Raw genomic sequence first — 23,273 nt, forward strand, 5'->3', positions numbered from 1 at the left:
ATGCCAAGTATTTTAAGGCTCCAGTGAAAGAATCAAAGGAGAAACACCTCTAAAAGAAAGTGATTTCATCAATAGCTACAGAATCTGATTGCTCCTGCTCTATGGCCCAGTAATTTTTTTTATTTTCCATCTCATCTCTAGCATGTATTGTGATGGTGCACTTCTGACATAACATATTTTATTCAAATTGAACCAGTGCCTCAACTTGCTGTTGTTACTCCCCAAAGAAAAAAACATAACATCACAAATTAAGGCAAGGGGGAGGGAGAAGAGAGAGAGAAAACAATCCCAGTTCAACATAATGGATGTTCAAGGCTTGCAGGTCTCTCTTACAATTTGGACAAGTATTTGCTCAAATAAAAACATAGGATCAGTCACATCTGTAATTTACCTGGGCATCCATTATTCCACAGTTAAACCATTTCTTGACTTTATTTCACAGTATTCAATTGGTGTCGCCTTACACTCAATGTATGCAAAAGAAAATCTGGAGTCAAGAGACCGATAAATTGAGTGCAATATAGCCACTGCAAAATTTAAGAACTATCAATACAACTTATGTCGCCTGATCATCTATCTACCAGTCAGATTTTAAGCAAAGCAAATATTAATTATTTGCTTCTGTCTTATTCATTTGTTTTTCAAGTCGATGTAGCAGAGTAGCTAGAGAATGCCAGGCTGCACCACTAGCAGAGTAATGTGAATTTCCCAGAAAAATGGGCATGATTGCACAACATTGAAATATGTATTACAAAATGCAACGATTTTAAAACAAGCTGTTGCAGTCATAGACAAATTGTACTAAATTAAGTTGTCACATCATTACATTTTTTTCTTTACCACACTGTTTAGCAACTTTCTACCAACATGTTTCAGTGAAGCAATAACATGCTTGTTTCTGATTTCACCCAAAAACAAGTACAGTAGCATCACACTGTGCAATAGAATCTTAACATAGAAGACATTTTCTGGCTATATTATGGACCCTATTAAGTCTTAAGTAACATACCATACCTATCAAAAAACACATCACATGAAAATATAACTGACTGAATCTGTGATCAGCCATCAAATGCTTTCTAAATGCAAACTGGCTTCATTTGCACCTGCACAGATTTTACCAATTCAACTATTTCAGTTGATTTAGAAATTCGGCATTTTAAAAAAAACTGTCAGATTTAGAAATCCTAAATTTGGAACTGAATACATATTAATGAATTTCATCTGACTGAATTCAAATGCTCACACTATAGATTTTACTAAAATATTATCATGGACAAGACAAATGCTAAGACAAAGTTATGAAATCATCATGAGCAAGATTTTCAATATACGTGGCTATCAAATCAGTTCATATTGTAATTACCTTAAGATTACAAGCAAAATTACAGTACAGAAACATGTGGTATCAGACTAAACATCATAAATTTCACAAAATACAAAGTCAGATTAAATACTACTCTGCCAGGTTTGTCTCCAAATGCACATTTCCGATGTTCTGACAAAGCAAAATTACCTCTATCAAAGTTAGTAACCAAAAGCACTCCTAAAATTATTACTTTCCACAGAAAATAATCAGAAATGGCTTTTGTGCTTGAGTGATCGTATTGTTATCCTGATCCAGTCTTTAATATAATGATCTACTTATAATCATAGTTATTATTTAAGTAATAGATATATCAATGTAAATTGTGCACAATCAATTATTGGATGCTAGCAAGATTCAGTAACGTGATATTAAAAGCCAATATCCTTCAGCCTTAAGTAGCCTCACCTATTACATCAACGATCCTTAACACATTACAGACTTGAATTCTGCAGAGAGCAAGAGTGAGGAAATGAGCAAGGGAATTACCTGCAAAGAGTGAGCAATTGGGAGGCGAGCACAGGAATGAAAGCAAGCAGGAAGAGCAAGTGAACAGCATGGAAGATGCAAGTGAAAAGAAAGAATGGAAGGTCAATAAATAAAACAACAGACTTTCATAATCTTTATTACATCATGCATCTTCCAATAAAATCATTACTTCATTTTTTTCCATTCTTCTGTTCCACTTTGTCCACTCATAGGTCTTCTACCCATCTACAGTACTCTTTTCACATGATTTCATCTCTCTGAAAAACTAAAATTAAAGTTTTCATTATTCATAATGAAAAATGTACATTCAGAAAATAAATCAGTAAAATTATTTCAGTAAAATGTTGAGTCTTAAATGAAACTTTTCTCCTGTTTTCACCAACTTCAAGATGATAATCAGGAGTGAGAGTCTGCACCCATTTTCCCTTCAATTGGATTTACTGGACGCTGTAGCCAATTAGCACATCCAACTGCTGCATGAAGATCAGCTGAAGTGCAAACTGGATTTAGCTGCAGCATTATGTCAAATAAGGACTTGATTTAACAGCAGGGCTCAGAATCAAATCGATGATCCCAAAACAAGATTCAGACTATACATTCATATTGATTCGATATAAAATCATCATCCAACCTCCTTTAAGTGTGCACTATAAATAGGGTATTAAACAATGGGGTTTTGATTCGCTTACAGTTAACTCCAAAGGCAAGTCTGTCAGCCAATTAAAAATTAGTATGACTGCATCATAAACACAATCATATCAAATTTTGACATAAATGTCACCCCTAAAGATCTTCAAAAATCAAAACGTATCACTCGCCCCACAACAAGCAATAAAATACACATTATTTGAAGGATAGATTAAATTAATCTTTTAGTGCTTTACCAACTGAATTCTAAATTTGTACCATCACAGAGGCTACTTGCTCCATTGAACAATTTCCTTCCAAATAATCATTCGACTTCCCTTACCTTGGAAACAGCTCCAAAGGCCGAACCAAATGAAGCTTTACTCTCTGTTCTCCCCCTAATCCATGCAGGCAGCTTGCTCAGAATAGAGGGCCTGGAATAGCGGTGATCCAAAAGCACAATACTCGCATAATCTTCACGATGGCGAATTACCCGTCCTAGAACAGAAAGAGAAACAATGGTAATTCTTCATTATACTTAGATCACACATTAACACAATGTTCAGTACAACAAACTCCCCTTTGAAAAATCATTCAGTCAAAATCTCTTTATTCTCAAGATGTATAACCATACTATAAATTTATATACAGAACTGAACAATTTTCATTTGCAGAGTGGCTTGCTTTTAGGTAAAAGAATATCTTGAACTGCCTGCCAATGCAATAATGGATAACAAGCAGCAAAATAGATATAAATTTCCCTAGTTTTTTAAACTCCTATCCACACTATTTTTAAAAAAATGCATATCCAATTAGTGACAGTCCAGATTCTTTTGAAACATCACATGGTTTTTAATTTGATTGCTTCACAACGTTTCTGTAATTTTAATGAATTTGTAGATAAACATGTTAGTTAATTTAAATACCGCAATGTTTCACAAGCAGTCATTAATTTTACCTGTTAGCCAGGGTACCAGGAGAAACTCCAAGCAAGTCACTAGATGAGGCTGAGACCTAAAGTATAAATATCCTGAAAATAATGGTACGTACCTATAGATTGGTTGACAGCTTTCATGCACAAATTTTCCACCAGAATCTTTCCTGGACTCCTTCCTTCTGTTTTCATCTGTACAGTTTAAAACATACAAAAAGAGGAATTCCCTAATAATAATACTCCTTACATTTGATACAGTTCCTTTTACATCAGGAGAATATCTCAAAGTGCTTTGCAGGATTTACTGTTAAGTGGAGTGACTGCTTTTTTTGTGTCTAGGGGAAGATATTAGATATTACAACCACAGTAATTCTATTAGATTTTGAACACAACAATTTGGCACAATAATACCTAACAAAGTTTAGCTTTATTATTTTTTAAAAACCGCAATGTTTCACAAACTTGTAAACAAGTACAAACTTTTGTAAACAATTATTTTTTAAAAAACCACAATGTTTCACAAACGTGGCTAATCCACCATCAAACTAAAATATTTACAAGACACTGTATCAAGTTTATAAACTACTGAAGACTTCAATACTATTCCCAACTCTGAGGAGCTTCTTGCACTTATATTACCAGATAGAAGAAAATGTTGTTGTGTGATAAACATTCTTTTTCTCACCTCTGATTTCCATCCTCCCTGCAAGATATCCTATCCTGCATTTCTTTATTTATTTGTTGTTAAAATACAATTGTTTGCTCTAATTTTCCACACAAATTAAAAATTTGCTGTCCTATACACTCTTCCACCTGTAAATATCCTCACGGTATCTTAATCAAAACTCATTGCACTGTTTGGTACTCCAACACATTGTTACACAACTCTTTGCCTTCCTCTTACGATTTATAACCCAATCACAGGTCAATTAAGTCTCAGACCACAGGGTTATGGGTTCATTCACAGCCCTCACCCTTTTGAAGTTGATAAACTGTGCAACATGGGTAAAATGGTCTAGGAAGGTGAGCGGCATCTGGCAAAGATTGTCATGCCTTCAAAAATCCAATGCAAAATAAATTGTGAGGTATAGATATGCTATAGCTTAATATGCACCATGTTCTTCGTATTTACCAATTTTAACTTAACTCAAACTACTTTTTCTGACTCATTTAATTTTCTGTGCTGGTGTTTGTAACTCCATCCATGATTTCATTTCCAAATTAAAACCAGGGTCACTCTTCTACATAAACCAATTACAACTGAACTACTGGATAAAATTCTTTTTACAATTCCTACCTTACAACAGGTAGTGACAAAGCAAAGATCTGTTGAGCTAGAAGTTGGCCATTTTAGCTTTCCGATGCTAACATAAAATGGCTGACCTCCAGGTCATCAGGCCTCTGATCGCAATACTTTCTGTTTTGCCCATGGACCACAAACACAAGTGAACCAGACATCAGGTTTTTTTCCCCAAACACGGGAACCCCCAACACACATGTCGGTCGACGGCCTGAGAATGTGCTGGCCAGTTGCGTAAACGCGAGGTGAAACTGATTGGATTTTAAAGATCCCAACCACTGACTCCACAGTATTGTACGAGGTGAAAATAAAATCTACCTGCCAAGGCGGAAGCACTGCATTAAGTCAGCTTACAATTGTATAAATATACACAAAATATACACAGATAATCGTGAACACAAAATTCCAACCAACCATGGTTTTATCCACGTAAGCCATCCTCTCTTTCAGTTCTGGTGAGTTGATATTAGGAAACGGCATTCCAACCATTACTACACATCTGAAACAAGAAAAAAAATCACAAATTAAGGTGAACTGTTTGACAATCTGAACACCTTTCTTTGCATTCCTAGGATTATAGCTTTTCTTTAAAAAAGTTGAAAAATAAAGCCCACCATCCCTCTAAAGAGAATGTATCATTGCACATCACCACACAACAACATTTAGAAGCCATTAAATTCCTTAATATCCACAGTTAAAGAAATCTTACAATAATATACCATTTAGGGGTTTACAACCCAAAACTAATTCAGTAATTGCTTTTGATGGTCTCCCACTTAAAAAAAGAACATTTTCAAAATCCACCTTTGCTTTCACAATAATAATCCTTCTCTTTGATGCTGAGAATATTTTGCACAACTGCTCCTCATCCTCTAAATCAAAACCAAGCTATTGTCTTTATCAGAACCCATTGGTCTTGCAAGCTGTTAGTCAAATATCTGGCCGTCCTCTTGTATCTCAAAGACACCCACTGGAAAATCACCGTCAGTACAAGAGAAAAAATTCAGGCACTTCCTTCTTGCTCACTTTAGACCCCACTACATGCCATTCCTAATGCTATGTTTTAATTCACTCTTTTCTCAAGTCGCCCTCCCTCTTCATATCAATTTTAATTGATAAAAATGTATTCGTATCAGATTGCAGAACTTTCAAAATCAATGAGTGTTGCCTTTTACTGATTTATAAGTTAATTTATTTAAATAATTTTTGCATTTCATGTTGCACCTTATCACAGCAAAATATCTCAAAGCACTTTAGAGTTTTCTGCAAAGTGGAGTGGTCATATATTCGTCAGTGAACACACCAGCCAATTTGTGCACAGCAATGTCTCACTAACAATTATGAAGTGAATGACTATTATTTTTACCAGAGGGTTTGTTAGCCAGGCCGACTAAAGGGAACAGAGAAAGTAAACCCAGAGCAATTCTTGCAGATAAACCAAGGCACCAAGACAAAAGAGCACAGGTTCAGTTGTGTGAAGAGAAATTATAGATCAGACACCAAAAATATTGTAACACAGAAAACAACCAACAGCTGCAGTGAATTTCCAGGCAACATGGTTGGAGATAAAGCGATGAACACGTTTAACAAGGCCCTCAATGTTGATGATGGTTGGGTGGGAAACCTGCTTGATAGAGATCAAATGGGCCAAAAGGTCTTCAACCAAACCTCTTGTGATATCTGAATTTAAAAAAAGGAGGTCTGAGGAACCCAGAAAGTTCATGTAGGACTACTTCAGTTCCAATTCCATTAGAGAGCAGGAACATAAACCCCAAACTGAAAAAGCAATTACAATACCAAGATTATTTCATACCAATAGATCACTCACCTGCCGAGGTCATCCGAGAAATTAATGCCCTCACTCATCTTTCCTCCGACCACAGAGAAGAGCAGAGCCCCTGTGATGTCTCCAGCTGACAGTTTAGATTGCTGAAAGTCACCAAAGAAAACTCATCAAGTATGTTTTGAACGTTTATCATTTCAAACTTTCCCTTCCTCTCCATCCGCTCAAAATGTTTTTGTAATCCATGGCAAATTCATTGAACAATATTCAGTACAAAATTATCAGGTAATTGAGCTTCAGGAGAAGTGCATTGACAAGGAAGTGTTGAACAGTCATATCACTTATCACATTCCCGCATCCTCAAAAGGATAAGTTTCTGATGCTCACTTGGTTCATTGGCTGAGGAAAACAACATTTTTTTAAATGTTTTAAATTGAATTACTCACACAAACTGCTACAATTTTCACAGAATCAATCTTGTACATGTTAAAAAACAAAAATCACAAATACTCCTCTAACTTGTCTTGGAGGTTAATACCAGGACCATCATCCCCAAAACTGTCATTTGATTATGAGCCCCTGTTACAGGCTAAAATAAACATTGCCTGTTGTGTTCCACGTTCCTATGAAAAGCTGAGCTCAAACCGAAACTTATTAAAATTCGGCAAGTTCTTACCCAACCATTACAAAACTTATACAAACAACTCAATCGAATACCAAAAATTCAAAATTTGCATTTTTTAATATTGTCTTCTTGTATTGAAATGTCTTAAAATTTGTTATAGTAACTCTCCCATTTATTGTATTAGTATACACACCTGGATACAGCGGGAATATTCAGAAAGCACTTGATCTACTTGGCTGGCTTTTTTAGGCTCCTGGAAAATCTAGAATGATACAAAGAAATCAAAACAGTTCAGGTGATGATTGCAAAATACCTCATGGCACATTCATTCTGTTGTATTCAATCATTCCACATACACACTTTATAATGCAGATCAGCAGATAACACAAATAAATAGAATGTCATTTCATCTATGAGTTCTTCATTCAATTCTCGCTTATACTGAATGAAAATGACAACTATATGCCACAATCCATTCCATATCAAAATCTGTTCCACTGCACAATATAAAATAACATTTCCATTTCAATTTTGCTGAACACAACTATGACCCACCAGTGCATGCCATTTTACATTTTTCAAACGCATTTATCTTTCTAGAAACCTCGATCAAAAGTACATCGCTGATTTGCGACCGAACTGATTAAATATGTAAATAATAAACTGGTCCAAAACTCTGTCCTCCCAGCGCCTCAGGACGTCCTCCCGATGTGAAAGGCACTATACAAATGTAATTCTGTTGTTGTTGTAACCTGAACGGCCTCAATATCTTCTCTCTTGTTTAAAGCAAAAAATGCTTACTTAAAATGTTTGTAAGATCGCTAAGAGTTCTTATAATTTTTTGTTTGCATTTGCAATGATGTTTCACAGAAATAAACTCATAAAAGAGAAGTACTTTCACACCATACATCATTTGCAATCAACCCAGACACAAATCCGTAGCATACATAAATTCTGATCAGACAACTGTCAACAAGATAAACAACAATGCTAATGGGTATCCCATTCTCTTCCTACTGGTAGCACAAAGAGCAGTGGAACAGGTGGTAGCATTGAAAATAAGACTTTGAAAAGTTTTGTTCAGTAGAATCGAACAACTAAGTTTTTAAAAGGGGATATTGGGAAATTGCTGCTTCAAATCTTGGAATGTTCCTCATGTAAAAAATGAAAGTGATTATCAAAATAAAATAATCCTTGCATTTTGCTATAGCGCTTTTCAAGTCTTCGAGACGTCTCAAAGCGCTTCAAAGAATATACTGTAAAGTAAATTGACTGTAATATTTATTGGCAAAACGCAGCAACTAATTGCGCACAGCAATGTCCCATAAACAGTCGTGGATTGAGTGACCAAATTATTATTTTTCTTTATTTTTATTTTCTTGAGAGATTCTTATCAGGCGTGTGGAGTAAAGAAATTTGGCCAAGCTTTCACCCTGCCGGAAATCGAACCTAGGTCTCTTGTTTGCAAGGCGAGTGTTTGAACCACTGAGCTACAGGACTCCATTGGAATGACTGGAAAACCAACCCAAATCACTGCACAATATGGATATGATTAGATACTTGCCTTCTTTTTTGTTTCTAGCTGTGCCAATACACCAGTCTTCTCCCAATGTGCATACACCTGCTTTTCATACTCATACGAGGGAAAGAAACACACAATCCCACCAGGAACCACATTGCAGAGATTGGACACGATCCGGGCAGTTTCATCCATCTGCCAATTAAGCAAATTGATTCTGTTCAATGAATGAACAAATATAATAATGGTGCATTTCCACTGATCAGTGGACAGGATTAATGCTGTGGACAACTTATTCACAGACTCAGACAAGGATTTTTTCCCCCCTCAAACAATAACTAACTAATGGACATAGGAAGGAACACAGTCTCAAATACAAGGATGGAAATTGACATTTAGATGACTTGAGGGAGAAATAGTATAGCAGGAAGATCATTTCATCATGATTAACACTCGTTTAAACACATAAGATTTCTACATGAAGCACTAAAATACTTTAAATTTTAATATCATGCATTTTATCCTTTGAGAGTAATTAGCATTTTAAACTATTATTTCTCAACCTTTCTTTTCCTGTAAGGCTTAATGTTTAATTTTATTTGTTGAAGTATTCAAAAATCTGAGCTAAAACCCGATTGGGGAAAAATGCTGTGGAATATATAAAGGTCAGTGGGAACAGGGATTCTTCCCATGCAGCTCCTTTAAATGCTGCAAGCCAAAGTCCTCATTGATAGAGTGGTTCTACCTGGACAAGCTCCCAAAAGTAAACTGTGTGGTTTTAGGATATGAAGTAAGATAAATAGGGAAAATGGAAAATATAACTTGATTTTTTTTTAAACAGAAACCAGATGTGGATAAACAGGTAGCTTCAAGCCTAAACTAATGCCCAATCTACAACTCACATAAATGTATTCTTAGGATTCACAGAACATGCAAGTCCCAGTTTTTATTCCAGCAGTTCACAAGGCTACTTAAAAGCCCTATGGAGAAACTTAATTTGCCTTCATTTTTCAATTGCAAAATAGATCCTGCTTCTACAGAAAATTTTCATTTGAAAAGTTATTTTCTCAAATAATTCTATGACCTGAGACACAACGGTGAAAATCTAACAGAACTAAAGTACCCACCAGCAGTGGCTTGTCCCTCTTCTGGTAGGTGAATTCAAGCTGGTGCCCGGATGGACCATTGCACAGGATTAAGGGCAAGATATTTTCTGGTGGAATCACATGACCTAAAACATTTTGTGAGCAGAGTGCCAAACATAAAATGAAGACTTCACACACAGCAACAAATATTTTCTGAAATCCACCAATATCTCTTAGAAAACAAAGACTCTTACTTTATTCTTTGCCATTAGTTACCATTCTTCGGAAGAAAGTAAACAGGTTTAAAACCTGCTCTTGAACCATTCCTGAACCCTGTACAAGTTTTTCATCTAAACCTTTCAGGAAACAACTCATCTCTAATCTGTGTCTCTCCAAAAAAAAAATGAACCCAACATTCCAGAGTACAGCTTCAAGTTCTGAGCAAAAATGTTCAAGTGTCATTTCAAATAAAGCTCCAAACCAAATTCTTAACCTTCATTTCAACACTCCCGCAGAACTTAGAAAAAGACACAAGTTGAAGGTTTTAGAAAGAAAAAAAAGCACTTCACTTCTATTCTAATCTTTTGTATACTTTTTTTAAGTGGCTTTGTGTCATTGAAATAACCTATTACCTCTTGCCTCATATCTATACCGTGACCAGTCACTGCACACATAGGTTTGCAAATGCAGTATATTGAGACAATGCGACTGCTTCACCACTTTAAGATGGATTGATACCCACAGCCCAGTAAAAATTATAATTATTTTAAACTGAGTAAGACAACCTAATGTGCTTCAGTCTGCTGTCATATTAACGTACCTACACAAATTATACTTCACATATAGTGAATAAAGCAGATCAGGTGGGGCTTACCACATGTAAATTCTGAGATTCTGTCTGCAGAGATACCCGATGCTAACAACAGCTGGTCCTTGAACTCTGCCACCTACCAATACAATCAATTATGGAATAAGTAACAGTTGAAATAGTAAAATATTTAGATTTGGTAACTCATATCATTATTTGTGCAAAAGTCTCACCGGTTGCATGGTGCCTCCCGCAACGACAATGGCTCGGCATTCTTTCACAATTTCAGCAAAATAGACTGCTGGATTCAGCAAGAGGAACTTTAGGCTGCTATGAGCCACTGTACCTACAGAAGATAAAGATGAGCAACGAATTACATCTGACTTCAGCTGATCTGCCCATTCTCCTGCCTCTAGCTACACACCACAAGCAAGAAATTATGTTTTTCTGAATTCAGGTCTAAATGAGATGTCAACTGAAATAGGATGCTTGCCTTTAATCTGCAATTCACTAAAGAGGAGAAATTAGATAATGAATTATGGGTGTTCAGAGAAACAAAGAATGTCACACCAAGTGTGAACAGATGCTGATAGTGGTGGTTTAAGAGCGTGAAAGAGTCAACTCACTTTGCAGACATGAACTGATTAATAGAAATGAAAAATCCATTTGTCTCACCAGAATTGTGTCAAAATGCATGAATTTGAAATATTTATATTCCAATTCTGCCAGGCAAAATACTAGTATTCAGATAGTATTCTTTGCTCCTATCCTTCTGAGACTAAAGACTAATTATAATGCAGGTTATATAAGACACAGATATTTAGAAAATATTAAATCAGAAACGGCCATCCCATCTGCTACTTCTACATATCATGTGCAATATAATCCATTATGGTCTCCGCTTGCATCTATTTATAAACTCGTCAGAATATTTGTCTTAAAAACATATCTACACTATCTCTAATTTTTGCAAAGCAGCAGTATGAAAAATATTGAAAATAAGATCTTTCCCTCAAAAATAAACACTGCTGAAACACTGGCACAAAGATTCTCACCTTGCCTTTGAATAAGCACACGTCCATCCTTGTTTGCATTTGTCAGAGCAAAAATAAACCCCTCAACCTTCATCATCGGTGAAGCCATGGCAGGCTGTTCATTCTCCATCGCCTCCCCCTGCGTTTGGGGTGTCACTGCAATTCATAAGTAAATAAATTGATAAAAGCACATTAACAGGAACCCTTACTTCTGAGTCGGAAGGCTGTGTGTTACACTACTACCCGCTGCCTCTGCTCAACTGGCTCTGGCCTCCTCCTTTTCCCACAGACCTTCCGCCCCACCATCGGTGACCGTGCTTTCAGCCACTGCGCCCCAAAGCTGTAGAATTCCCTTCCTCAATCCCTTCACCTTGCCCCCTCTCTCACACTTTGCAGGTCACGCTTAAAGACTTTCCTCTTCGACTATACCTACAGTTACCTTCCCCCTCCCCCTGGCTCGGCATCGGGCTCCGCCATTGTTAAGCACTCCAAGACGTCGTCCTGAGTGAAGGGCGCTATATAAATGCAAGTCATTGTTGTGTTTAACCTCCATGGCACTTTGAATTCAAATTGTCCAAGCTGACGTTCCAATGTAGTGCTGGAGGTATGCACTACATTGTTGGAAGTGTCATCCATCAGATGAGATGTTAAATAAAGATTCCGTCTGCTTATTCAGATCCCTTGCCAGTATTCGAAAGGATGATGCACTGGCTAACAATTCTGCAGATAAAATTGGTCATACATGGTTGTTGGTGGGCCATTTAGGTGCACAAATTGGCTGTTTTCGCTTATAAGATACAGTCACCACACTTTACAGTGAGTTCTTGTGGCATGCTCATGATGGAAAATGTTTTGTATACCAAATGCAAGGAATTGATTTGTATGAAAAAGGCCATTCGGCCTATCTGATCTCATCATTCCACAACACCCAATCTACTGTCTTCCCATCATAGCATCAAGTTGTTTTTTTAAATGAGTCGCAGTGTCCTGGCCTCAAACTAAATTATTAGTTCTTGGACTACAACCAAACTGCAGAATTGCTTATTTTACTTCAGTTGCAATCTGACCTTTAGAAACTATTTTTCCTGAATGAACCAAACAATATCATCCCCAACTATCTTCAATAGCAAAACTGGTGCAACTGGTAAGGATAATGATTTGCCGTTAAAAGTGTTTATTTAAGCTGTGAGTTTGGTTAAAACACAATGTAGTATGGTTCCCGTTCCCTGCACATGTAAACAAGCCAGCCAACTCACCCAGAGCACTGAACAGCATTCATTCTAAAATGACTGAATTCCATCTCATTAGGTCGTCACTGAAGTTACTTCCAGCTTTGCGCTGTGTAACTATGATTGTTGTAACTGAATTTATTCAGCACTTAAGGTAAGGAAAATTAGAAACATCAGGAATTAAACATGGCACATCCAAGATTAAGCAGGCACGGAGAGTAAGATACTAAGAAGATAGATGGATAAAATGTTTGAGAGTTGGTGAGAAAGAAAGAGGAAGTCAGAGAAAGAATAGAAAGATTATCAGTTCGAAAGACCGAATCAGAGAGGAGAGTTAGGTTAGTACAGTGTGGTGACAGTATAACACCTGATACAAGAAGGGTCTGGTTAGTACTGTAGCCAATTTGAAATTTGGATGATGACCAATTATACACACTGTTTCTAAATCAGTCCCAGTTAGTGCGGTTTACTGGCTCTACTGTTGATTCACGGAAATTACACAAGAAACCTATTCGGCCCATCAAGCAAGTTGTGCCAATTTACACAACAGTCCACGAGAAATTACTGTGCAAAGGACTAGATAACAACCATTTTGGAGGTGAACTTGCCTTGCCCACTAGCTTTCTGATTGAGCGATTGAAGAAAATTGTCCAGAGCAGCTGTCTTAGGTTTCTTTTCATTCTCTTTGTCGACTGGCTTGACAGCTGCGACCTGGTACTTCTCCACAAAGCCAAACAACTGTAGAAATAAATGAAACCAATCGAACACACAAGCATAGCATCCATCTGTGTCAAACATGAATGTAAATACGACTGCTTATTCTACAGACACGCTACAATTCTGTGAATTATTAAAATAAATTACAGTATAGCGTATTAAATACTTGTGGTTGGAGGAGAGGGGGAAGCGAGGCAACTTGTTTCAAGATTCAAATTCTCTTGTAACTATTTTACTGGTTGACCTCCAGTCCATTTTCTATTTACTTCAGACACGTAAGTGTACATAACTGTTTCCGATTTGGTTTACTGACCTAATTTTTTCTTCCTTAATAGCAACACCTGAAGCACTCGCAGAAGATTTAACTGCAACAACTTTTCAATTTCCAACATTCTCAAAAAAAAATTCTCTTGTTCATAAGTACTGAGTGAGGACCACAATATTTAGCTATACTGAAAAATGAGGTGATACAGCTAAGAAATTCTTCCACATATCTTTCAATAGTTTAAGGACCAGGGATGTGTCGGTTTACACAACAGATTGAAGATGTGTGCCAATTTGCCTGAGAGTTAGTCCAGCATTCTGAACAGTGATCATCAACAAATTCTTACCTTTTGACTGAGCATGCTTTTCTCATAGTAATGTTGCACCTGTTAATGGAGACATAACAAAGCTAAGCACGTTGGGACACTTGACAGTCACACATACGTTGCCCACTAGCAATGTGAATTAAACTGCATATATCTCAAAAAATTGTAGCAAGCTTTTAAAGAAATCCATATTCTGAGTACATGAGTTGTGAAAAATGCATGGAAGGTTCAGTTACACACTATACAATGCTTTGCTTGCCATTATTATAATGGTTTCAATCAAATCAGATGATGGACAGAAGAAGCCTGGTTGCCCATCAACATCATTGCTTTCCCAATTTCTCTGCCATGGCACGAAGATGTGTTCAGTTTACAGTACACATGTGTAAGCATGAACACAAAGGTGCATGATCCAAATATGAATTTTTTCAGCCAGGTTTTATATTGAGAACTTTAATCTGCGAGAAGAGCATGTTGAGACCATGATGCAGTCCATTACCCTCAAATGCACCTGTCAGACCTTCCTTCCCCACAGCCATGCCAACACATTATAAGGCAAGCAATCCAGAGAGGTAAGTTACGCTCCTAGAACACAGTTTGTCCTTAATTACAACAATTCAGTACCAGTTAAGGGATCCATGTTGTGTGTATAAAGGAAAATGTAGTGGCTCATTTACAATTTCACCGACCATTGATTAACCCTGCCAAAGCTGAGGCGCGGCTGCCAAAATATCCACGTGTCATAAGACAACTCTCTTCATCTCAGAATTGCAAATTTCTACTTAGCTTTGTATGAAAGGATTACAACATGTCCATAAAAAAAACTAGTAATGCGTGGAATCAATCCCCACAATTCCTTAGGTGATGAATTAGTTATTTCAATAGGGCTGGAGGTGCATGCATACCAGTTGCTGGAGCAATTCCTGCCTGCCACAGGGAGAACCAATTTATAATTTGTGCCACTCGCATGTTTTATGGTCTTTTCTCAAACAGGAGCACTGACAGTCACCAATGCTTTACAACCAGAAGTACAGAAGACCATTCAGCCTGTGAAGCCTACTCCCCATCCATTAGATCAAGACAATTCTTTTAATGTTATTGCCCTACCTATTCTCCATTCTAATTAATACCCTTACTTTTACATATCTCACTTTAAAATTCCCAATTAATTCAACTTCTATAGAATCCTGGAGCCGTGTGCTCTACATTTTCACCACTCTCTGTAAAAAAATGTTTTCTGACCTAACTTCAAGCCATTCTAGCTCTAATTGAAAAGTTATGTCCCTTTGGTTTGGATCCCTCTACCAGAGGAAAGTGAAGAGTCCAACTTTTCAAATCCCTTCATTTCGTTAAACATCTCAATCAGATGGGCAGATTATGTGATGAAAAAATGTAAAAAATGCATATTTATACACAATGACAACCGAATATTAAAAATGAGTCTATCTGTGCTGCATTCATAAACACTTACTTTGAAGAGATTGATGTTGTCAAATTGAGTTCGAAACAAGAAATCATTGATGGATTGAAGTTCAGTGCCTTTCAGAAAAAAGTGAAGTTTTTTTTTTATGTAAACAAACTATTAAACAATTTTTTAACCATGAATTAATTAACAATATATATTAATTAAGAGAATCATATTAACATAATGGCAAGCTGAATGCTGTAATTATAAAGAACCAGATATTCACAAAAATTTTAAGTCGCCAAACATTCAAGCTTTCCTTGTTACTTTTTTCAAGTTTCAGCAAAAGTACAAAAGGGTAGATGAGAACAAAAAAAGATTAAGGCAAAACAGGTGAGAGGTTTCAAAAGAGTTTTGAAAAAAAAACAAGGCAAAAGAATATTGGTGCTTAAGAATATACAAACCAAGCTGAGATTTCCATGCATCCCACCTACACATGGAAATCCCAGATAGATTGTTGGAATGGAATGCACTCTCTCTCCTGGGGTGAACGCATCCTGTTTACCTAATTCCAGAAAGTATTAGGCGAAGGTTAGCAAGAGTCAAGGCTTGTGGACCCTAGAGTGAGTGTTGGGGTAATGCTGGAGTCTAACCAGTTATAACCGCATAACTTGCCATTGATATTGCTGTCCAGCAAGCCTTCCTGCTGCTTGTCCAGCTAGGACCACCTTAAGGAGATTAAGCAGGTGCAGGAAGTCCCAATCACAAGCCAAACTAAGTTTGTAACTTTGATCAGCATTGTCACATTGCTCTGGATAAGTCGCAAACTGGATTGAAGGGTCTCAAACAAATAGTGAATCGGTGCATGTTCTTCCTTTGGAACTAAGAGCTTTTAAGCTGAACATAGAGAGAGGATGTGGAGGGAGTTGTAGTTCATTGTGCCCGAGCCCAAACCACCCACCAGCCTCTCAAACCCAGTACAATCCAAGTCACACGTGGCGTTCAGATCACCAAAAATCAATAGCTGGTTGTGCAGCAAAGCAGACAAAATGAGCAGCTCCATCTGAGTGTAGAATGATTCCTTCTATCCATCTGAGGTTTCTTTCATAGGAGCGTAGGCGACAATTAGTGTGGTTTTCGTTGCTGCCTCAGTCTGGTGTGCAGCAAGCAGACAGATACGGGTCACCATGACATCAGCATGCACTTTGAAGGACTGTCAAGCAATAAGGCCACCTCTTGAGTGCAGTCATCCTCCCCCGCGTAGATAGGGGTGTAACCCTCAACTCGACAATTGTCACTTTTAGGTAACTTGTCTCCATCAGACGGGCAATGGTCACCCAATACACTCGTTCCGACCAGGTCAGAATGAGTTGAGCAATTTTTAGGCCAGTTTTTCGAGGCCCCTCCCCAGATTGAGGCAAGCAGTGCTGTCCCTGAAAAGGGCTGCTTGGTCACCAAGGATGTTGCCAGGTTTTGATGATATCTCAGTTCATCAGCAAGATGACCAAATTCCCAAGTCGCCTGTGAGCAAGCTACTTGTGGCGATTTCCAGTACCAACTGTACTTGTTGTTTCACTATTCGCTCGTTGTCACAGGGCTTCTACTTGTGCGTCAATAATTGTTGAGCTGGAGGATGTCTCTTGATACTTTGTTCTTTTCGGACAGAAAGAACGTGAAGCAAGGTCGGAGGCGTTAGTTCTTCGCTTGGAGCAAGTGCTTTGCCATCCCCCTCCGCCAGTCGATGCTGTTGGCCGGTTCAGGTTCTTCCGCCACCGAAAGGCTAACAACGCCGCCAATGCCTGATGCTCAGATTTGAATTCCAGGTTAGACTCAAAGCTGCTTTCAAGCCTCCAAATGAGCTCCCATCTCCATCATTTTTATTTCTGTCATCGGCTTCACCACACCTGGAGATGGCCTTGTGGGTGTGACAGTTCAAGGCTGATTTGGGCCTTGAGCCTCAGGGCGCTTCGGGTATTGAGCGCGATTGGTTGACGTGGAGGTCGTGACAACCCAACGTGGTCAATTACAGTAGTAGCAGTAAACAGGTAATGGTGGGAGAGGTAGGAACATAGTTGGGAAAAAATCCCACATTTCATTACTTTGGAAAGAAAGGCAGGTTAGAGGTGTGAAATACGGAAGTGTAATGTGCACTGAGTACACATTGCTAAAAAAAAACTTTTAAAAAAAATATTCAAAATTCCTAGCACTGAATATTCAAAATTGTTTAAAAGTTCAGTTTCTTACCTCCCTGTGAAACCGTCTGAGTGTTAGGATTCTGTCCAACTTTTCCTGCAACACAGAAGAAATATTTCTATTCTGCACCATATTCAGTTCATCCTGAGTTTGAAAAAAGTGATGATTTAAAAAGTACCCAATTCCTATAAGAGCCAATAATTTCCCATTCAAACACTGCAGAAGAACATCAATGAACTCACCTCCTAAGATTCTAATTAAATGAACAAGGATGTAAAGGATCTGTTTGATGTACATCAGGTTTTTTGCTTTCAGCCTGGTCCTGTTTATTGGTAGAAAAATATGTATCAGCATTGTCTGACAATGAACCAAGAGTTTACATCCTTTCAACTGGCCATGACAGCATTTGATTTATTTTCTTCAACCAGCCTGACTGCATCCACCAACCAAAAGGACAAAATTGTGCACAAATGGTATTTGTTCAAAGTATGCAAAATAGACCAAGAACAGACACAATTTGGACACGACAAACAAGTATCAGCTATTCAATTTGCAAAGCTCATTCTGTGTTGAAAATAATTAATTCTGTTGAAAATAATTAATTCTTGGGGAGAAAATTTAAAAAACATAGCTTGGAAATAAGGTGTAGAATTTCATAAAAGCCACACAAAAACACACAAGTACAAATTATGTGCTGGAAATCGGGAACAGGGTGGCAGACAGGCCTCATTTATACAGAGGGTAGCACTGAGAAAGCTAAGGAATAACTATCCTTACATATGTTATAGCATCTTATCAAATTAACAGGTCTCAAAGCGGTTAACAGATTTTCTCATTATTTGTTGGAGAGCTGCAGCTAATTTCACACAACAGTGTCCCATAAAGAGCCACATCATTGCCTCACAAACAAGGTGGAATGATCAAATCACTGGAGAATTGTTGGCCAGGAACCCAGAAGAGGCTCCTTTCTCTTTTTAAATAGCGATTTTTTTATTTCTATCATCGGCTTCACCACACCTGGAGATGGCCTTGTGGGTGTGACAGTTCAGGGCTGATTTGGGCCTTGAGCCCAAATGTCCACCTGAACAAGCAAGGTGGGACCTTGGTTTAAGATCTCATCTGAAAGACAAGACATTAAACCAATAACAATAATTATTATTATTAGAAATGTTTATAATAATAATAATCCTTGCATTTGATATAGCGCTTTTCACGTCGGGAGGACGTCCCAAAGCGCTTCACAGATCACACTGTAAAGTGAATTGACTGTATATTTGTGGGCGAACGCGGCAGCCAATTGCGCACAGCAATGTCCCACAAACAGTCGTAGAATTGAAAATGACCAATTTATTATTGTTTTTGGTTTTGGAGGGATTATTATTAGGCGTGTGGAGTAAGGAAACTTGCCCGAGGTTTCGCCCTGCCTGGAATTGAACCCAGGTCTCTCACTTGCAAAGCGAGTGCTCTAACCACTGAGCTGACTCCTATTATAAAAATAGTCTGGGCTGACTGGCCAACTTCCTGTACAAGTATGAAGGAAGCCAAACTGTTAACAGCAGAAGCTAACTACACCTCTGGAATACTGCAGGACTATAGTCTACCTGCACTATAAACAGAACGCCACCATATACAATTCTGTTATAACTGGGCCAGAATATACCATTCATGTCAGATCCTTCCCAATAAGGTTGGGTCGTCCTCCCGAAGTGAAAGGCGCTCTATAAATGGAATCTTGTTGTTGTTGTTGTGGTCTGCTTTCAAACATAATACATCACCACTGAACTTTTGAGGATTTAAAGAATTGACAAATTCGAGGATTTCTAATTTGATGTTTGTAATAAGATCTATAAACGGTTTGACAGACAGAGCGGAACCCCACAATTACAAAAGAACAGGATTTGAATCAGACTTTACCTGTACCGTTCCATATACTGGGAAAGCTGGGAGTGAGCGCAGCACAACTGAAAAATAAAAAAAACTTCATTATTGCACTATTAATAATGCAGCCCTAACTGGACAAGCAACAGGAAGCTTGCAAGACAGGGTTTTCAATGGCAAGCTATGTGGTTTTAGCTGGTTTAACTCCAGCTACACCCCAATGTATACTCTGAAGTGCCCAATCCTTGGTCCTTCCCAACTTGCACCTTATATTCTCTGGAATTAGATAAACAGGGTATGTCCCTCTGGGGAGAGAGTGCACATTCCATTCCAAACACAGAAATTTCCATCTGAAAGAGCATGCATGGAACTCTCAGCCTGGTTTCGATATTCTTAAACATGGTGTCATATTTCCGCAAGTATCAGAAACCTGGCTGACCAAAGCAAAAACAAATAGTACCGAATTGATACTAAAAATACAGTATGAATCACATTTGCCATTTACAAGTGAATCATGCTGAAAACCATCAACCAAAATCATCTTGAAGAGGTTTTGCCAGGAAAGCAATTTGTAACACTGAAGTGCAAATGCAGACTGATACCGATCCAGGTTTCCAATCCAGGTCTTTGGCACGATTCATTCATGGATGTTTAATATTCATGTGTCAGTTCAATATTCAAGGTCACGCGAGCCGTCGCGTCCCAGCTCTACTCCTTTCTTTCTCACCATTCCCTCTTTGAACCCCTCCAATCCGGCTTCCGCGCTGCCGACAGCATGGAACAGCCCTGGTCAAAGTCACTAATGACATTCTGAACATCTGTGATCAGGGTTCCCTCTGCCTCCTTGTCCTCCTCAACCTCTCTGCTGCCTTCGACACTTGACTACTCCATCCTCATACACTGCCCCTCCTCTTTACTTAATCTTCGCAGACCTGCCCTTGCCTGGATTGAATCCTATCTCTCTCACTGCCTCCACTTTGTTGCCTCTAACGGTTTCTCCTCCAGACCCCGCACTGTCACGTCTGGCGTCCCCCAGGGCTCTGTCCTTGGCCCTCTCCTCTTTAATATCTACATGCTCCCACTTAGTGACATCATCCGCAGACATGGGGTCAACTTCCATATGTATGCGGATGACACCCAACTCTATCTTTCTGCCTCCACCCTCAACTCCAGGACCACAACTGTCCTGACAGCCAGGGGGAGGGGGAGGAAGGTGAAAAAAGGCGCGGTCGAAAAGGAAGACCTGTCAGAGATCAAGTCCTGGACGAGGGCAAATTTCCTACAGTTGAATGTGAACAAGACTGAGGCCCTCCTGATTGGCTCGCACTAGCGCCTCTGCACCTCAGGCTCTGGCAGCATCAACCTCCATGGTTGGACACTTCAACTCACCAAGCCAGTCAGGAACCTAGGTGTCTTGTTCAACCCTCAACTGTCTTTTCTTCCCCATATCCAAGCCATGACCCGCTCAGCCTTCCCTCAGCTCCGTAACATTGCCCGACTCCATCACTACCTCACCCCTCAGGCCGCTGAAACTCTTGTTCATGCCTTCATCACTTCCAGGCACGACTATGTAAACGCGCTGCTTGTCAGCCTTCCCAACTCCTTCTTCCATAGGCTGCAGATAATCCAGAACTCTGCAGCCCATGTCCTCTCCCGCACCAAACTCCGTGACCCCATCTCCCCATTCTTGCCCAACTCCATTGGCTCCCTATCCTTCAGAGGATCCAGTTCAAGATCCTGGTCCTCACCTACAAAGCCCTCCATGGCCTCGCCCCACCCTATCTCTGCGACCTCCTAACCCCCTACCAACCTGCCCACTCCCTCCGCTCAGCCAGCTCCGGCCTGCTCCACGTCCCCCAACTCACCCGCCCCACCATTGGTGGAAGAGCCTTCAGCCACTCTGCCCCCAATCTCTGGAATTCCATCCCCCAATCACTCTGTCTCGCCCTTCTCCTTAGCCTCCTTTAAGTCCTGCCTCAAAATCCTCCTCTTCGACCATGTCATTGGTCACCCCCCCTTCCCCTCCCTTCCCTGACCCCAGCTCAGGTCTGAAATGCTGTACACTGTCCAGTGCCTTGGGATATCTATCCAATGTGAAAGGCGCTAAACAAATCCTACCTCACGAACCGCCAGCAGGACATCTGCACAAATGGCTTTTCCTCCCGCTCTCACCCGGTTACCTGCGGGGTACCCCAAGTATCCATCCTTGGCCACCTCCTCTCTCTGATCTACATGCTCCCACTTGGGGATGTCATCCGCAGACATGGGGTACACTTCCACATGTATGCGAATGACACCCAACTCTATTTTTCCACCTAACATTGCGACCCCCAGTCCCCTGATGTTCTGTCAGCCTGCCTGTCAGACATCAGGAGCTGGATGAGTGCGAATTTCCCTCAGCTGAATGTTGACAAGACAGAAGCCATACTCTTTGGCTCTCGTCAATGTCTAAAATCACATGGTTCTCACCTCCTCCACCTACCCAACCTCCCCCTAAAACTCTCCGAACCTGTACACAACCGAGGCATCAGGTTCGACCTCCAATTATCCTACCTCCGCCACAACCGGTCCCTCACCAACGCTTTCTTCTACCTCCGACGCATCGCCCGTCTCCGCCAATACCTCACTCCAAAAGCCGCTGAAACCCTGGTCCATGCCTTTGTCACCTCTTGGCTGGACTATTTTAATGCCTTCCTCGCCGATCTCCCCTCCACTATTATTCACAAAATCCAGGTCATACAAAACTTTGTCGCCCGCATTGTTACCTGTATTAAACTCCGCTCCCCAATTACCCCAGTCCTTGCCAGACTGCACTGGCTGCCTGTCGCAGAGAGGATCGACTTCAAGATCCTCACCCTTGTCTTCAATTCTCTCCACTCCTCTGCACCCCCCCAACCTCTCTGACCTCCTCTCTCCTCAAAACAGTGCCCGTTGCCTTCACTCCACTGGGTCTGGCCTCCTCCTTATCCCCCGAATCGGCGGCAGTGCCTTTAACCACTACGCCCTGAGTCTCTGGAACTCCCTTCCTCACTCCCTTTGCCTCGCCCCCTCTCTTCCTATTTTCAGGTCTCGGCTGAAGACCTTTCTTTTCGACCGCGCCTTTGGTCACCTTCCTCCCCCTCCCCCTGGCTCGGCCCCGGGATCCATCACTGTGAAGCGCTCTGAGAAGCATCCAGTGTGGAGGGCGCTATATAAATCCAAGATGTTGATGTTATACAAATGTAATATTGTTGTTGTTGTTGTTGTCAGTTAGTGTCAGTTAGGCTTCACAACCCCTAACATTATATTTTCTTTAAAGCCTGAACATCTGCACACTCACCTGTGTTCCAGTTACCTCACAGCTATAAATGCAACTGATGGTATCAATTAAATTGTGAGCTTCATCAATCACTACGATTTGGTCTTTCAGTTTGATCCCAGAGGCACGCCTGGTGGAACTGTGGAGCAGCATCTGATAAGGCATCACCACCAGCTGTCAGAAAAAAAACAATTTTTTGAGAAATTCTAAGGTGAAAGAGACCTCATTTCCCCAGACTTAAAAACAAACCTTGTGCTTAACCAGTGTACTGTGAGACTAAAACCCTTACGCACATTCATTAACACACTGAAATGAACCATTCTGAATCAATTTGGACAGATATTTCTCAAAACAGTAACAATTGCATCAGATAGCATGCGCAGACACACACAC

At 39.7% G+C, this 23,273-nt stretch overlaps 1 protein-coding gene across 1 annotated transcript in view; it reads right to left on the bottom strand.

The window, feature by feature from the left end:
* Positions 1 to 408: 408 nt before the first annotated feature.
* Positions 409 to 23,273, bottom strand: part of ddx11 (DEAD/H (Asp-Glu-Ala-Asp/His) box helicase 11) — a 44,954-nt gene continuing 22,089 nt past the window's right edge. The window contains exons 10-27 of the mRNA XM_007894649.2: positions 22,902 to 23,054; positions 19,619 to 19,665; positions 17,947 to 18,026; positions 17,756 to 17,800; positions 15,578 to 15,645; positions 14,128 to 14,166; positions 13,408 to 13,537; positions 11,592 to 11,726; positions 10,770 to 10,882; positions 10,603 to 10,675; positions 9,771 to 9,874; positions 8,689 to 8,838; positions 7,318 to 7,386; positions 6,545 to 6,645; positions 5,131 to 5,215; positions 3,533 to 3,608; positions 2,826 to 2,980; positions 409 to 2,120 (exon numbers count right to left, since the gene is read on the bottom strand). Coding sequence (XP_007892840.1) covers positions 2,073 to 2,120; positions 2,826 to 2,980; positions 3,533 to 3,608; positions 5,131 to 5,215; positions 6,545 to 6,645; positions 7,318 to 7,386; positions 8,689 to 8,838; positions 9,771 to 9,874; positions 10,603 to 10,675; positions 10,770 to 10,882; positions 11,592 to 11,726; positions 13,408 to 13,537; positions 14,128 to 14,166; positions 15,578 to 15,645; positions 17,756 to 17,800; positions 17,947 to 18,026; positions 19,619 to 19,665; positions 22,902 to 23,054 — 1,671 coding nt within the window. The 3' untranslated portion in view covers positions 409 to 2,072. The remainder of the gene's footprint in view (positions 2,121 to 2,825; positions 2,981 to 3,532; positions 3,609 to 5,130; positions 5,216 to 6,544; positions 6,646 to 7,317; positions 7,387 to 8,688; positions 8,839 to 9,770; positions 9,875 to 10,602; positions 10,676 to 10,769; positions 10,883 to 11,591; positions 11,727 to 13,407; positions 13,538 to 14,127; positions 14,167 to 15,577; positions 15,646 to 17,755; positions 17,801 to 17,946; positions 18,027 to 19,618; positions 19,666 to 22,901; positions 23,055 to 23,273) is intronic.

This window comes from Callorhinchus milii, unplaced genomic scaffold (genome assembly GCF_018977255.1).
Source record: "Callorhinchus milii isolate IMCB2004 unplaced genomic scaffold, IMCB_Cmil_1.0 Scaffold5, whole genome shotgun sequence".
Lineage (NCBI taxonomy): Eukaryota > Metazoa > Chordata > Chondrichthyes > Chimaeriformes > Callorhinchidae > Callorhinchus > Callorhinchus milii.